General features: G+C 32.4%; 1 protein-coding gene across 1 annotated transcript in view; it reads left to right on the top strand.

Annotated features, from left to right (window-relative positions):
- LOC143042950 (uncharacterized) overlaps positions 1-17,172 on the top strand; it is a 91,534-nt gene that overhangs the window by 6,043 nt on the left and 68,319 nt on the right. The window contains exon 2 of the mRNA XM_076215454.1: positions 2,651-2,692. Within this exon, the coding sequence (XP_076071569.1) occupies positions 2,651-2,692 (42 nt within the window). The remainder of the gene's footprint in view (positions 1-2,650; positions 2,693-17,172) is intronic.

Genomic DNA, 17,172 nt, shown 5'->3' with positions numbered 1-17,172 from the left:
GATTTTTTTCTTCAAAATTATTCTTATTTGATGAATTAGTGCATTTAAACAATAAACAACGCAATTTAAGCAATCAAAAAGTCAAGTTTTATAATCTGTTTAGTGTTTTTTTTTTTATTTTTTAAATTTCAATTTACATCAATTTAATTTTTTTCGTTATTTTTGTCAAAATTTTCAATTTCCTTTTTTTATGGTTCACATTTAATGAATAAACGGTCTTTTCACTACATCAATATTCATAATGAAGCTACAAATCAAACAATTAGAAAATCGAAAGATGTTTATTTCAGTCTGGTAATTACAATGCAGATTGCAATCTCTTAGTTTCGCCCCACTTTATTTCAAGCAATAGTATGATCGCGCACATATTTTTTTTACCTGAAATTTTTCAGATTCTTAAGAATTTGTTTATTAAATCTTATATTGACAACATACAATGTGTAAATAGGAAGCAATGCTTAACAATTGTTTTTTGCAGATGGCGGTATTTAGGGCAACTGTATTATTTGTTATGATTTGCTCTTTGATTAGATTTACGCATAATTTTAGGAAATTAATAGTGTCAAAAACTTCTTTGATAGTTTTTACAGGGTTTTACTTAATTTAAAGTGATTAAGAGTTGCATCAGAAATTTTTTTTTTGGGTTTTCACACATTGTTAACTTTTACGCGAATTTCAGGAAACATGTGCTGTCTATCAAAACACGCTTTGAATATTTAAAAATACATTTGAGTAATGACTGTTAATCTCTGCTTAAATTAAAAAAAATTTGCATATGTGAATTTAGTATATAAAAGTCATGTTACGCAATCAAGCTGAAATCTTACAAAATTTGCACTTATTGATCTTGATTTGACGGAAATTGCACCGTACGATTTTTTTACGACCGGGCAAATAGATAGTACAGATGTGTAGCTTTCAAATGATATATAATTTAGCTAGAGATCCTTTAACTAGAGATAAAGGATACTACAGATACAGTTAAGTCGGCTTCATATCTTGACTTACATCTAGAAATTGACAATGAGGGTCGGTTGAAAACAAAACTTTACGACAAAAGAGATGATTTCAGCTTTCCAATTGTGAACTTTCCATTTCTAAGTAGCAACATTCCAGCAGCACCTGCATACGGGGTATATATCTCCCAATTGATACGATATTCCCGTGCTTGCATTTCCTATCATGATTTTCTTGATAGAGGTTTGCTGCTCACAAGGAAGCTATTAAACCAAGAGTTCCAAATGGTGAAGTTGAAATCATCCCTTCGTAAATTTTACGGACGCCATCACGAGTTGGTTGACCGTTATGGAATAACCGTTTCACAAATGATATCGGATATGTTCCTTACGTCGTAACTACAATCCCCTTCCCTTTCATGAATATGACCTACCGAATTAGACTATTTACCGGATTTGTAATCACTTAAGCAACACGACGGGTGCCACATGTGGAGCAGGATCTGCTTACCCTTCCGGAGCACCTGAGATCACCCCTAGTTTTTGGTGGGGTTCGTGTTGTTTATTCTTTAGTTTTCTATGTTGTGTCGTGTGTACTATTGTTTTTCTGTTTGTCTTTTTTATTTTTAGCCATGGCGTTGTCAGTTTGTTTTAGATTTATGAGTTTGACTGTCCCTTTGGTATCTTTCGTCCCTCTTTTAGCCGTGTGTTAGGTGGGTGCATTAAAAATTTGATTTTATTGTTAAAGTCACTCGCCTATAATGGATATTTCTAAGGCGTTTTGCTGTCTTTCCCACTTCTTCGCGATCTTCTGTTGCTAAATGTTAAAGCTTATGGTGTTTCAACTTCTTCTCTCGAACTGATAAAAACTACTTACATGTAGTAGGAAACAATATTTTCGAGTTTGGTCCAGTCTGAGCAATTAGCAAAATACTAGTATATACAAAGGAGTACTACAAGGTTCTTTTCTTTTCTTTTCTCTTTTTTTTTTTTTTTTTTTTTTTTTTATACTTTTCAAGATTTTCTTTAATGAAACCTTCACACACACAGTTCACTCTACAATTATACATGTACAGACAATATTACACTTTCTAATACGAAACGGGATGCAAACACAGTTATTTCCACACTTGAAAAAAAAACCAGTTAGAATCTGATAGACGGATTCTCTTCCAATCAAATGAAGGCAAACCATGAACATTTAAAGCCTTGGCAATTAACAATAAAACATTGGGCAAACACATTACATTTAAAGTATGGCAGTTACAAAACAAAATGTGAAAAAGGTCAAACTATAAGGCATTTTCATTGACTTTGAACTAAATTTAAACACACATATCTCCATCATCTGCGAAAATGACTTTGCGAAAACTAAAACAAACTGGGGAAATTAACAATATATTACTCCTTCAGTACTCCTTCTATATGTCAAACTTTACTTTCTGCTCATTGTCTTAGCATTTCGGGAGCAAGGCAAATTCTACTAAAATTTTAAATTACAAGAAAGAGCCTCTCGCTTCATGTTTCATGGTTACATTTTCACATATGATGATTTACACTTGAAATAAAAAATGCCATCACTTAAAGTAAGAGGCCGAAGAAACATTATAACAGATGTATTCAAAACTGTAAATATAGAAAATCTAATGCCAACAGGATCTTATTAACATTAAAGAAACAAAATATTCTTTCAGACATGAAAACTTAGCTGAGGTGCCTGAATTAACAACTCCAAGGTATGTCTTGAAATCTTTGAGATATTCTGCAGCCTAAATATGGAAAGAGTTGCCAAACCACTTTAGAACCGGTACATCTTTTACCCAATTCAAGAGTCTAATAAACTCATGGGATGGCAACTCTTGTGTTTAGTATATATTTTCACGTTTTATGTGACAGTTTTGAAACATAGTAGTGCTGCTCATTATACTTCCACTCTTTGTGTTTTATTTGCTTAGCTTTTATTATTTGTGATTGCTGAGCTTTAGTGTTTTATGTTACTGCTTAATGTTACTTTTAGCTTAGTGCTAAAAAATGTATATAATGTGTAGTATTTCAATTAATTCAGCCTGGTCTAACTGTGCATGCAATATATGTTCTATGTATTTTATGCTTACTATAAGTATTATGTATTGTGTATGCTTATCGAGTAAATGTATGAATTTGTCGGTTATAAAAGCTAAAAGAGCTTATGCTATTGTTATGTGACATGCCAAATTTTAATTAATCTTTTGATTGATCTGATCTGATTCTGGAAATATCTTAATGTGTACTTTTTTTGTTTTTGTAAGGGTTAAATCAAGAAAGCGTTTTCATTTAATTTAACATGCATGTGTATTGAAGTTCTTTCCATTATAAATACAAACTTTTTTTATTAGGTCCCATTAGTAATCATGAACTAGAGATTACGGACACCCAATTTGCAGCCTTCGTGGTCTCAGTTTAACTCAAAAATTTCATTGGAAAGAACCAAAACATAATAGATAAATAGTCAGTGTCTAATTAACAAATTCTACAAGATGATTTTAGGTTAAAGATTCTAGGTACTGACTGTGTGTACCATTTTTTTTCATTTACGTTTTGTTTTTATTTGTCTTTGTACTACTATTCTCGACTTGGTTCGATATATGTTCATCCAGCTTACACTAGTAATTTTGGGGCCCTTTATAGCTTGTTGTTCGGTGTGAGCCAAAGCTCCGTGTTGAAGGCCGTACATTGACCTATAATGGTTTACTTTTTTTTAGTTGTTATTTGGATGGAGAGTTGTCTCATTGGCACTCACACCACATCTTCCTATATCTATTCGAGTTTTCGGCTTTTTGTGTTCCTTCTGATGACGAGTCAAGGAATGTGATTCGAACACACTTGTTTTATAATCATTTTCTTTTTTTTGCTCTTGTATTCATATTTTGCTTATTTTCTATTTTTTTTTTTGGAAAGTGTGTGTGTCATTATGAAAGGAGCCCCTAAAGAGCATTGTAGACATAAATATGTTTAATTACCAATAATACGTTTGTAATATTTAAAATGGTGCTCGCAACTTTTGAGCAGAGAGCAAAAGTTTCAAAATTGCGGCAAAACATATTTGAAGTCGTTAGCAGTAATTTGAAAGTCCCTTGCACGATCTGAAAAGAAGTGCAAATGAGTTCAGATGCACACTAGATAAAATATCCGGCAAACGAAAATATTTATATTAACATGACATTTTAAAAGGGACTCCGAAAGTCTCACAAAACCCCATCGCATTGTTTGCGCGTGCCCAAAGTCAGGAGTCTTTCACCTTTGTTAGTCTGTTATTCTATTAAATTTCAGTTCAGTTATATGTTTTTGTAAAGAGTTTAGTATGACATTCATTTTCACTGAACTAGTACAAACTTTATTAGGGGCAGCAGAGGACCACTGCTGGATTTTCTCGCTGCGTTAAAGACCGATTGGTGCCCTTCGGCTGTTGTCTACTCTTTGCTCGGTTTGTTGTCTCTGTATCATAATTCCCACTTCCATTCTCATTTTTATTTACTATTATTAACCCAAAAATGGTTTTTGTTGTTGTCTGTGTTTGATTATATTGTAAGTGTGATGGAATGTTAAATTCAGTTGTGTTGTATTTATGTAATGTATGTGTTCACAGTTTCAGTTGCTTGATCCCATATATGGCCAAGTTACCCAAATATGTTTGTTTTGGTTTCTCATCCTTTGGCATTTTTTTTAAACAACTAATAATATCATGCAATTGGAGATATTAACTAGCTAAAAAACATCTTCACTTTTACCATTCTAGATTTGTGCCCCTTTAAAATGGAAAAGTGGTTGCGTTCTGTTCTCTAACTTACGTTTGAAAAAACTAAACGTTATGAAACTTATATACACAATGATTATTACCACCAACTCAGATCGTGTACAAATTTGGGTAGCGTCACTTTTACAGTTTAGTACTTTTATTCTATGTGACTGTCAGAGTGAAAGGCTTAGCTAGCCCTATAACTAGAGTATATCCACCATGTTTTTACAAAAACAAATTTCTTGTACAGGAATCTGACAGGTTGGTTTATTTTTGGTGTGCTTGAACATTTGATGTTCCCATTTGATAAAGGACTTTCCGGTTTGAATTTTTTTTGAATTATGAATTTCTCTTACTTTTACCTTTAGTTTTATCTATTTCGATTTAATGTACATTTCATTAGACATTATATTGTGTATCTCAAAAGGTGAAATAGTGATTAAAAAAATACGATCTTTAAAAAAATATGTGACGCATTCAGGTGTGAGTTTAATCTTTCTCAGTTCTTTTCAATCATAGTAAAAAAAATTGCACACAATTGGTCGACCAAAGTTTGACTATTCTAATTACTGTCATTATTCACCATTACTGTCAGTGTTTACCATTACTCTTAGTGTTCACCATAACTGTAAGTGTTCACCATTACTATGATTGTTCACCATAACTGTCATTGTTTACCATTACTGTCATTATTCATAACAACTGTCAGGGTTCCTATTTCTGTTTTTTTTCTTCAAAATTACTGTCCTCGCTCACCATTACTGTTGTTGTTCCCCATTACTGTCAGTGCTCATTATAACTGTCAGTGTAAACCAGTACTGTTAGTGTTCCTCATTACTGTCAACGTTCACCAAAACTATTATTGTTTACCATTACTCTCAGGGTTTACTATCACTGTTTGTGTTTACCATTACTGTCATTATTCACAATTACTGTCAGTGTTTACCATTACTGTCATTATTCACAATAACTGTCAGTGTTTGAATTTCTTATATTTTTCAAAATTACTGTCCTCGCTCACCATTACTGTTGTTGTTCACCATAACTGTCAGTGTTCATAATTACGGTCAGTGTAAACCAGTACTGTTAGTGTTCCTCATTACTGTCAGTGTTCACCATAACTTGCATTGTTTACCATTACTGTCAGTGTTCACTATAACTATCATTATTCACCATTAATGCCATTGTTCACCATTAATGTTATTGTTCACATTTGCTATCATAGTTCACCATTAATGTCAGTGTTCCTCGTTACTGAAGTGTCAGTGTCCACCATTATATCATTGTTCACCATAACTGTCATTGTTTACATTTGCTATTATAGTTCACTGATGTCAGTGCCATTGTTCACCTTTAATGTTATTGTTCACATTTGCTATCATAGTTCACCATTAATGTCAGTGTTCCTCGTTACTGAAGTGTCAGTGTTCACCATTATATCATTGTTCACCATAACTGTCATTGTTTACATTTGCTATTATAGTTCACTAATGTCAGAGTTTCTCATTACTGTCAGTGTTCACCATTACTATCATCGTTAACCATTTCTGTCAGTGTTTATCACAACTATCATTGTTTACCATTTCTGTCAGTGTTCACCATAACTTGCATTGTTTACCATTACTGTCAGTGTTCACTATAACTAACATTGTTCACCATTAATGCCATTGTTCAACATTAATGTTATTGTTCACATTTGCTATCATAGTTCACCATTAATGTCAGTGTTCCTCGTTCATTAAGTGTCAGGGTTCACCATTATATCATTGTTCACCATAACTGTCATTGTTTACATTTGCTATTTTAGTTCACCGATGTCAGTGTTTCTCATTACTGTCAGTTTTAACCATTACTATCATCGTTAACCATTTCTGTCAGTGTTTATCACAACTATCATTGTTTAACATTACTGCCAGTGTTCACCATAACTATCATTGTTCATTATAACTGTCATTGTTAACCATAACTGTCATTGTTCATAATAAGTGACATTGTTCACCATAACTGTCACTGATTACCGTTACTGTCATTGTTCACCATTACTGTCAGTGTTCATCATCAATGTCTATGTTCACCATTAATGTCAATGTTCACATTTGCTATCAAACTTTACCATTTTTGTCCATATTTATCATAACTGTCAGTGTCATTGATAACCATTTCTGTCAGTGTTCACCATAACTGGCATTGTTCATTAAAACTGTCATTGTTCACCTCAACTATCAATGTTCACAATTAATGTCGTTGTTCAACATTGCTGCCCATGTTTTTATAACTGTCAGTTTCATTGATAACCATTATTGGCATTGTTTACCATAACTGTCATTGTTCATTTTACCTGCTAATACTCACCATAACTTCCATTGATCACTTATTCTGCCATTAACCACCATTACTGTCATTGTTCACGATAACTGTCAGTGTTCACTTTTACTATCATTGTTCATTATTTCTGTCATTGTTCATCATTACTGTCAGTTTTAACCATTACTGTCATTGTTCATACTACCTGTCAATATTCACTATAACTGCTTTTGATCACCCTTACTGTCATTAACCACCATTACTGTCATTAACCACCATTACCGTCATTATTCACCACAACTGTCAGTGTTCATTATTACTATCATTCTTCAATATTACTGTCAATGTTCACCTGTACTGTCATTGTTCAACATTACTGTCATTGTTCACCATTACTATCATTACTCACCGTTACTATCATTACTCAACATTACTGTCATCACTCACCAATACTGTCATTTTTCACAATTAATGTCATTACTCACCATTTCTGTAATTACTCACATTACTGTTATTACTCACCATTACTGTCATTGCTTATAATAACTGTCATTGATCACCATTACTGTCATTTCTCAACATTACGGTCAGTATTTACCATTACTGAAATTACCCACATTATTGACATTACTCACCATTACTGTCATATCTCACCATTACGGTTATTGTTTACCATAACTGTCATTGATTACCATTACTGTCATTACTCACAATTACTGTCATTACTTACAATTACTGTCATTACTCACTATTACTGTCACCACTCAACATAACTGACATTTCTCATCATTACTGTCATCACTCACTATGACTGATATTTCTCACCTTTACCGTCATTGTTTACCATAACTTTCATTACTCACCATGACTGTCATCACTCACTTTTACTGACATTTCTCACCATTACGGTCACTGATTACCATAACTGTCATTGATTACTATTACTGTCATTAGTCGCCATTACTGTCATCACTCACCATTACTGACATTTCTCACCATTACGGTCAGTATTTACCATAACTGTCATTACTCGTCATTATTGACATTACTCACCATTACTGTCATATCTCAACATCACGGTCATTGTTTACCATAACTGTTATTGATTACCATTACTGTCATTACTCACCATTACTGTCATTTCTGTCATTACTCATTATTACTGTCATTACTGATCATTACTATCATTTTCACCATAACTGTCATTGATTACCATTGCTGTCATTACTCACCATTACTGTCATTACTCACCATTACTGACATTTCTCACCATTACTGTCAATGTTTTTCATAACTGTCATTTATTACCATAACTGTCACTACTTACCATTACTGACATTTCTCATCATTACGGTTATTGTTTACCCTAACTGTCATTGATTACCATAACTGTCATTACTTACAATTACTGTCATTACTGTCAAAACTCACTATTACTGTCATCACTAACCATAACTGACATTTCTCATCATTACTGTCATCACTCACTATGATTGATATTTCTCACCTTTACCGTCATTGTTTACCATAACTGTCATTACTCACCATGACTGTCATCACTCACTTTTACTGAAATTTCTCACCATTACTGTCAATGTTTTCCATAACTGTCATTTATTACCATTACTGTCACTACTTACCATTACTGACATTTCTCATCATTACGGTTATTGTTGACCATAACTGTCATTGATTACCATTACTGTCATTACTCACCATTACTGTCATCACTCACCATTACTGACATTTCTCACCATTACGGTCAGTATTTACCATAACTGTCATTACTCGTCATTATTGACATTACTCACCATTACTGTCATATCTCAACATCACGGTCATTGTTTACCATAACTGTTATTGATTACCATTACTGTCATTACTCACCATTACTGTCATTTCTGTCATTACTCATTATTACTGTCATTACTGATCATTTCTATCATTTTCACCATAACTGTCATTGATTATCATTACTGTCATTACTCACCATTACTGACATTTCTCACCATTACTGTCATTTCTGTCATTACTCATTATTACTGTCATTACTGATCATTACTATCATTTTCACCATAACTGTCATTGATTATCATTACTGTCATTACTCACCATTACTGACATTTCTCACCATTACTGTCAATGTTTTCCATAAATGTCATTTTTTACACTAACTGTCACTACTTACCATTACTGACATTTCTCATCATTACTGTCATTGTTTATTATTACTGTCAGTGTTCACCATTACTGCCATTGTTCACTATAACTGACATTGTTCACTATTACTGCCATTGTTCACTGTAACTGCCATAGTTCACTATAACTGTAATTGCTTACCATTAGTGTCATTGATCACCATTACTGTCAGTTGTGATCACCATAACTGCCAATGATCAACATTACTGTCACTACTTACCATTACTCACCATTACTGACATTTCTCACCATTACTGTCATTGATCATCATTACTGCCATTGTTTATTATTACTGTCAGTGTTCACCATTACTGCCATTGTTCACTATAACTGTCATTGTTCACTATTACTGCCATTGTTCACTGTAACTGTCATTGTTCACTATTACTGCCATTGTTCACTATAACTGTCATTGCTTACCATTAGTGTCATTGATCACCATTACTGTCAGTTGTGTTCACCATAACTGCCAATGATCACCATTACTGTCACTACTTACCATTACTCACCATTACTGACATTTGTCACCATTACTGGCATTGATCATCATTACTGTCATTGTTTATTATTACTGTCAGTGTTCACCATTACTGCCATTGTTCACCACAACTGTCAGTGTTAATTATTACTATCATTCTTCAATATAACTGTCATTGGATTTTGTCACCGCAAAAGTGAGTAACAGGTCAAATTGGTCAAATTTCGGAAGAATTTCTTTGTTCTCGACAATCCTGTTGAAATCGTTGTAAATAGACTCTCCCTGGAAAATATTATCATACAATCCCGATAATTTAATATTAATATTGGACAGTTAAAATATTCTTTGATCATCATATCTACATCTAACATTCCCTATGGGACGTACTAGAGGAAGGGGGACTGAGCTATCAACGGGGGTTTCAAAGTTCCCAGGGTCAAGATCAGGCTCAGGGCCGTGGTGGCTACCATTCCGCAAAACGATTTCGGACTGGTAGTAGTGACATTGAAAACGATGACCCTGAAGTTCTGTTGGATGTATTCGTAGGCATCCTCAATGACCAAAAGATCATGGACAAGTTTGTTGCCTCATTGTGTGACATACCCCATTTGAAATCAAAGCTCGTTGAACATCTACTACCATCCCTTTATGCTCAAATAGCAGACATCCTAACTCCTTTACGTAAAAATGTAGAAATAATGAGTGATAAACTAACAAAATCCGAAGCAAAATGTGAGGAATTGGAGTGGAAAAACGATGACCTCGAACAATACACTCGCAGACAGTCAATTCGTATAGCAGGTATCCCCGAAATTTTTTTCGAAAGTACTGATGAAGAAGTTCTTAAATTTTCTAATGATGTGCTTAATTCTCAGTTAGAACCTGGTGAAATAGACAGATCACACAGAGTAGGTCCACCGCGATCTAATGATAGTAAGCAAAAGCCTCGAGAAATTATTGTTAGGTTTGTGTCGTACAAAAGCAGACAAAAACTCTTAAAATGCAAAAAAACAATGCACGAATTCAACAAGAGTATTGGTACAAACTACCTAATGTATGAAGACCTTACACGCAAGCGATCTGAACTAGCCTATAATGCACGTTGGCTCAAAAATAACAACTTCATAAAAGAAACCTGGACCTTTGATGGGAAAGTTTTTATTAAAATGCCAGACGACCGCATTTTTTTATGCACTAGACCATCAGATTTTCCGACTGCATTTCAACAACATCTTCCTATCAACAATAAACCCTCAAAACCAGATGATAACAAAACAGGCAAACGACCATCCAGTTATGCTAAAGCGGTTAAAACCAATAAACAGTCATCAGAGTCACCATCAGTACCAATACCATCACAAACGTACCAGTCGACTATCCTAGAGGAAACATCTGTCAAATCATCATCTGCCTCTAATGAACCAACCTTAGAATCAGGGGATACTTAACAGTTCGTAATTTAAAATTTGATTAATTAATAAACATGTGCTGGTTGATATTTTATTTGTAAACATTAACACGTGTTTAAAAGCACATGGCTCTATTTATAGTCAAACTAAATATTGACAAGGTCACACTGGTCTATCTGATTTCAATATCTAGCAATATAGCTATAATTATAAGTTACTACTATTGTCTACAGCTGTGTCTTACTTCAACAGTAACACACCTTTTTTATATTTCTTTATCTTGTGTATTAATACTTGTATATATGTTACATTTGACAAGAATGATATTATTTTGTATTATTTTGGTGCATTACAACCTATGTTTTGGTACTTTAGTTGTTGGTTCTTATGCTTATATATTTGTTTACTTCCTGAAAATGAGGACACTACCAAATATACTTTTGATTTTTGACACATACGATTAAATAATGATCACTATTAAGTGTATGAACGTTATTGGTAAGTGTCCCTCTGGCTCATCATTTAACTGTATCAATCACCTTAAGTGTTATATAATGTATAAACTTATTTTCCTGTTTTTTGTCACCAGTGAATTCGAAGTTATTATCAACTTACATTTTTCACATCTTTTGTCAATACTCCTTGTACGGTATGGTATTGAGCGGAACCCAGGTCCACATCGCTCAACAGATTTACGTAATATTAAAATAGTTCACAATAATGTATGTAGCTTACCACCTAAAGTAGATTTGATTGAATGTGAACTAGGTACATATGATATTATTGCTCTTTCTGAATCCCATCTTGATGATAGCATATCTAATGAATCAATAGCCTTAGCTGGTTTTCAAAAGCCTATTAGATTAGATAGAACACGAGCAGGCGGGGGTGTCATAATTTATGTTAAAAATTATTTATACTATGAAGAACTACCTGAATTGGCAAAGCCAGGTTTGGAATTATTGTGGTTGAAAATCTCAACCCAACATTGTCATTTTTTACTTGGTGTTTTTTACAGACCCCCAAATTCTTGTGTGAAACTATGGGATTATTTTTTATGATTCTGTGTCGAAAGCTTTAGATAAAAACTTGCCTGTTTTTCTGACTGGTGATTTCAATGTAGATATGCTATCAAACAATAATATGCCATGTAGAAGTACCGGTAGTAACAATTTGAGAAACATTTTGCAACGCTTGAATATGTACAATCTTGTCTTTGAAAAGACAAACTTTACTACTGATACAGGCACATGTATTGATTTATTCTTGACAAACAAAAAAAGTTGTGTAAAGTCAGTTGATATTATAAGTTATCTACGTTCATATCCGTAGATATGGATATTTTAACACCCTGAAGTACCCCAGTACACCATGAGGCGTAGCCGAAGGGTGTACAGGGTACTGATGGGTGTTAAAATATACATATCTACGGATATGAACGTAGATAACGAATTTATCCCCGGTCTTAGTCCGAATCGGGCGAGTTTTATGGAAATTCGGGTACAAAGTGTAACGCGAAAACAACGTTTTTTTCATTATCTAAAAAAGTTTTATTGAAATTTGGAAATTTTACATATTTTTTACGGGGTGTAGGGTACTACCTTTGGTAGAACCCTACAGATAGTCAAATATAAGACTTTTTTAATACGGAGACAGAGAAACTGGATTGAGTCAAATTTGGCGCTCAATGTTGTGAGCGTTACGCCATAGATGGTGTGACGTCAACGTGGGTAATTTGCATAGCTAGGGCAGTAGTCCCATTCCTTGAAAATGTGGCAGTCAAGTGATGCATTTAATGAAATGAGTGTAAATGATCGGCATAATAGGACACAATCGTTAATGAATTAAATATTTAATTACAAACATCATGGATAATCTACAGAGTTCAATATTTCACAAGGAGCAATCATGGAACTAAGGAAAACTTGCGTGAAGTTCCCCGGGATAATGGTTAGCAACGTCCGGGGATATGGGTTAGCAACACCCAGGGGCTATGGGTTTTGTAACGACGTGCATTAACCAATCAAAATCCTAGATATATACTAAGCCGGGGATAAATTGTCACCGTTTTGTAGTACTCATGCACCTGTGTGTGCCGAGGTTAATTTTAAAGTGAATAAAGAATATACATACAAACGTACAATTAGAAAATATGAAAATGCTAATTATAAAGATTTTGTGAGTGACTTAAACAATATTGATTGGAATGAACATTTTCATTCATGTGATAATATAAATGACATGTATTCTCAATTTTTAAATATTTATTCAACAAATGTGAATAAATATATACCAACTAAAGTTGTTACTATACGTCCAGCTGACAAACCGTTCATGACTTCCACTATCCGTAGGAAAATGAGACAAAGAAATAGAATTCATTACAAAGCTAAAAATACTAATAATTGTATTCATTGGCAAAAATTTAGAGAATTACGTAATGAGGTGATTGATTTGGTTAGACAATCAAAAGAGCAATATAAACAAAAACTTACAAAAGAAATTACTGACAAAAATATACCACCAGGAAAGTGGTGGAGGATTGTAAAATCTATTTCTAAATTATCAAAGTCTCGTGAACCTACACCTTTTCTGAAATCTGAAGGTCAAATATTTTTACATCCAGTAAATAAAGCTGAACTCTTAAACTCTCATTTTTCAAATATTTCTAAAATTGATGTTGAGCCTGAACTTCCAAATAATGTACCAGACCCACCATTTAAAATGGAGGAAATAATTATTACAGAAGAAGAAGAAGTTCTTGATCAATTAAAAAACTTAAATTGTAATAAACCTTCTGGTCCTGATGGTGTTTCACCTAGAATTTTGAAAGAAATTAAATCTGGTATTGTAAAACCACTTACTTTGTTATTCAATTTTTCACTGAAACTCAAAAGGGTTCCAAGTGCATGGAAACTTTCCCATGTCACTCCTTTTTTTAAGGGAAAGGGAAGTTGTCATGATCCAGTTAATTACCGACCTATTTCGCTTACAAGTATCATATCCAAAATTATGGAGAAAATTTTATTCAAGCATTTGTTTAATTACATGAAAGATCACAATTTATTATGTAAATTTCAATCTGGTTTTCAACCAGGTGATAGTACAGTAAATCAACTAGCAGAAATATATAATACTATTATTTCCAATCTTGATCAAGGAAAAGATATTCGCTTTATTTTTTGCGATATTTCCAAAGCTTTTGACAAAGTTTGGCATGATGGTTTACTATATAAATTGAAAGTTTTTGGTATCCATAGTAATTTAATTGATTGCATTGGAGATTACCTAGGTGACAGATGCCAGAAAGTTGTTTTGGATAGGTTTTATTCATCTCAAAAAGGTACCAGTGCTGGGGTACCCCAAGGCTCGGTACTGGGTCCATTCCTTTTTTTTTTTAACTTATATTAATGATATAGTGGAAAATATGAGTAATCATATTAGATTATTTGCAGATGACACCTCTTTATATGCCATTATTGATGATGACTATGATACTGTTTCTATGTCTTTGACTGATGATCTTGGGAGAATTAAAACATGGGCTGAAAACTGGGCTGTAACCTTTAATCCCTCCAAAACTGAAACCCTTTTATTTTCTAGAAAAGACATCAATCCTCCCCCTTTTTACTTTGGCACTGTCACCTAGGTCTCAACTTTGAGAGTAAGGCTAATTGGAAATTACATATAAATGCAATTTATAAAAAAGCATGTTCTAGATTACATTTATTAAGACAAGTAAAATATAGTTTGGATCGAAATGTACTTATTACAATTTATACAGCATTTATTCGCCCTATTCTTGAATATGCAAACATTATATAGGATAATTGTACTTTACAAGAAGCTAACTTATTAGAAAGTGTTCAAATTGAAGCTGTTCGTATTATTACTGGTCTCAGACGTACAACTTCTCTTAAAAAATTATACACTGAAATGGGTCTTGAAAAATTATCAGACAGAAGGAAGAAGCATAAACTTACTACATTTTATAAAATAAAAAATTATATGATAGATTTATTAGACAGGGATGGGGTAATTGAAAATGTAATGGTAATTAAGTGTAATGCATTACAATTTTCCATGTAATTGAATGTAATGTGTAATTGAGCATTTTTTTAATTACATGTAATGGTAATTTAATTAATTACATTGAAAAAAGCATGTAATGCTCAATTACTTTTGAATTACATTTCAATTACATGTACTTTATTGGCGTTAAAGATAAGGATTTGTGTTTAATAATATAAATTGTAAAATTATATTTATTTTTCAAATATTGATATCACATACTTTTTTAATATATAAAGTCTGTAATTTATTCTGAAGTTTTTATATTATTTATTTGACCTACATACATGACAGAATTATTTTGAATAGACTAAAATTATAATTTTAAAAAAAGTGAGGATCAAATATTTGTGTTGTTCAGTTTTTAAGAAAGATCTTTTAACTAAATAGATTGATAAGTAATTAATCACCTTTTAAAACAAAAACAAAAAAATGTGTCACTTTGAAAAATCATTCCTAAATACTTCATTTAGAATTTAAAATCACTGCACACAATCATTTTGTCAAATTAGTATACACAAAAGCATTATAGAAATAAAAATTAACAGCTATGAAAACAAACAGCAACTAATCAGATTAAAATGTCCAGGGGCAATGCCACTATTACATGTATTTCATCTAACTAGCAAAATATTGCTAATATTTAGACATTTATATATATATACATTGTATGTACTAAAAATTAAGGTTTAGTCACGTTTCTCCAACATTTGATAATTAGACTACAACAACATAAGGGATTAGGGGGTCCTCTTAAGGACTGGCATCGTGATAATTACATGTAATTCACCTATATCAGGTCCTAACTAAAATATTGTAAAATGGGATATTGTTAAAACAATTTCATATCAAAAAAACACTTTTCAATATTTTTAAAGTAATTTTTTTTTTTTTATATTTATTTATAATTTCTTTATTGAATTATGTTTAATTTAAATGACTTCACTTGAGATGTCAAAATACACCTTGATGTATTGACAACTTAATAGTAACAAATTCCCTCTCCTGTCAATGTGATGATCTTCTGATTAAGCAATATCTGCCAGATATGTTCCTGTCGATAGACTATTTAGAATTGCTGTCAAAGTGTACAGACAAGAGTGATTCAGACTAAATGACAAAACATTAAAATAACTAATGATTATCAATTGCAACCCTTAAACTATGCTTACATGAATATTTTACACATGTATGTATAATATTGTTAAAAAATATGATGAAATGTAATGTGTAATTTAATTAATTACTTTAGTAAAGTAATTGTAATTTAATTAATTACATTTCAAAAACTGTGTAATGTGTAATTAGTGTAATTGATCATTTTTGCAATGTAATGTGTAATTTAATTAATTACATTCCTATGTAATTGACCCCAAGTCTGTTATTAGAACCTTGTTTTCTCACGCCGAATGATTACAATCTTAGGAGAGACTCTCAGAATTATACCATCCCAAGGTGCAGAACAGTTTCATATTATAAAAGTTTCATACCATCTGTTGTTAAACTCTGGAATGAATTAGATACTAATGCTAAAAATGCTTTGTCGATTAACCAGTTCAAATCTGTACTTGATAAAATATATAAACCAGAAATTCCTCCTAAATATTTTTGTTCAGGTATAAGAAAATTTAATATTATTCATTGTCAATTACGAAACGATGCAAGTAATTTAAATTCTCACTTGTTTCATGATTTTTTGACAGAAGAACCTTCCTGTCCTAAATGTTTATACAAATGTGAAGACAACCAACATTATTTTTTTGATTGTCCATCATACACTATTAACAGGATCACACTCCTTGATAAACTGTCTGCTTATGGAGTTGATATTGATTTAAACTTGATACTATTTGGTGATCAATCTATGAGTATTGAAGACAATGTGCAGATAGTTAAGGCTGTTCATGAATATATAAAAAATTCAGAGAGATTTGTATAATGAAATGTATTTTATAGTCCAAAACCAAATTAACTTTTACT

Source organism: Mytilus galloprovincialis, chromosome 8, assembly GCF_965363235.1.
Source record: "Mytilus galloprovincialis chromosome 8, xbMytGall1.hap1.1, whole genome shotgun sequence".
Taxonomy (NCBI): Eukaryota; Metazoa; Mollusca; class Bivalvia; order Mytilida; family Mytilidae; genus Mytilus; species Mytilus galloprovincialis.
Note: the sequence above shows the minus strand (reverse complement) of the source record. Positions and strands in the feature narration are given on the sequence as shown.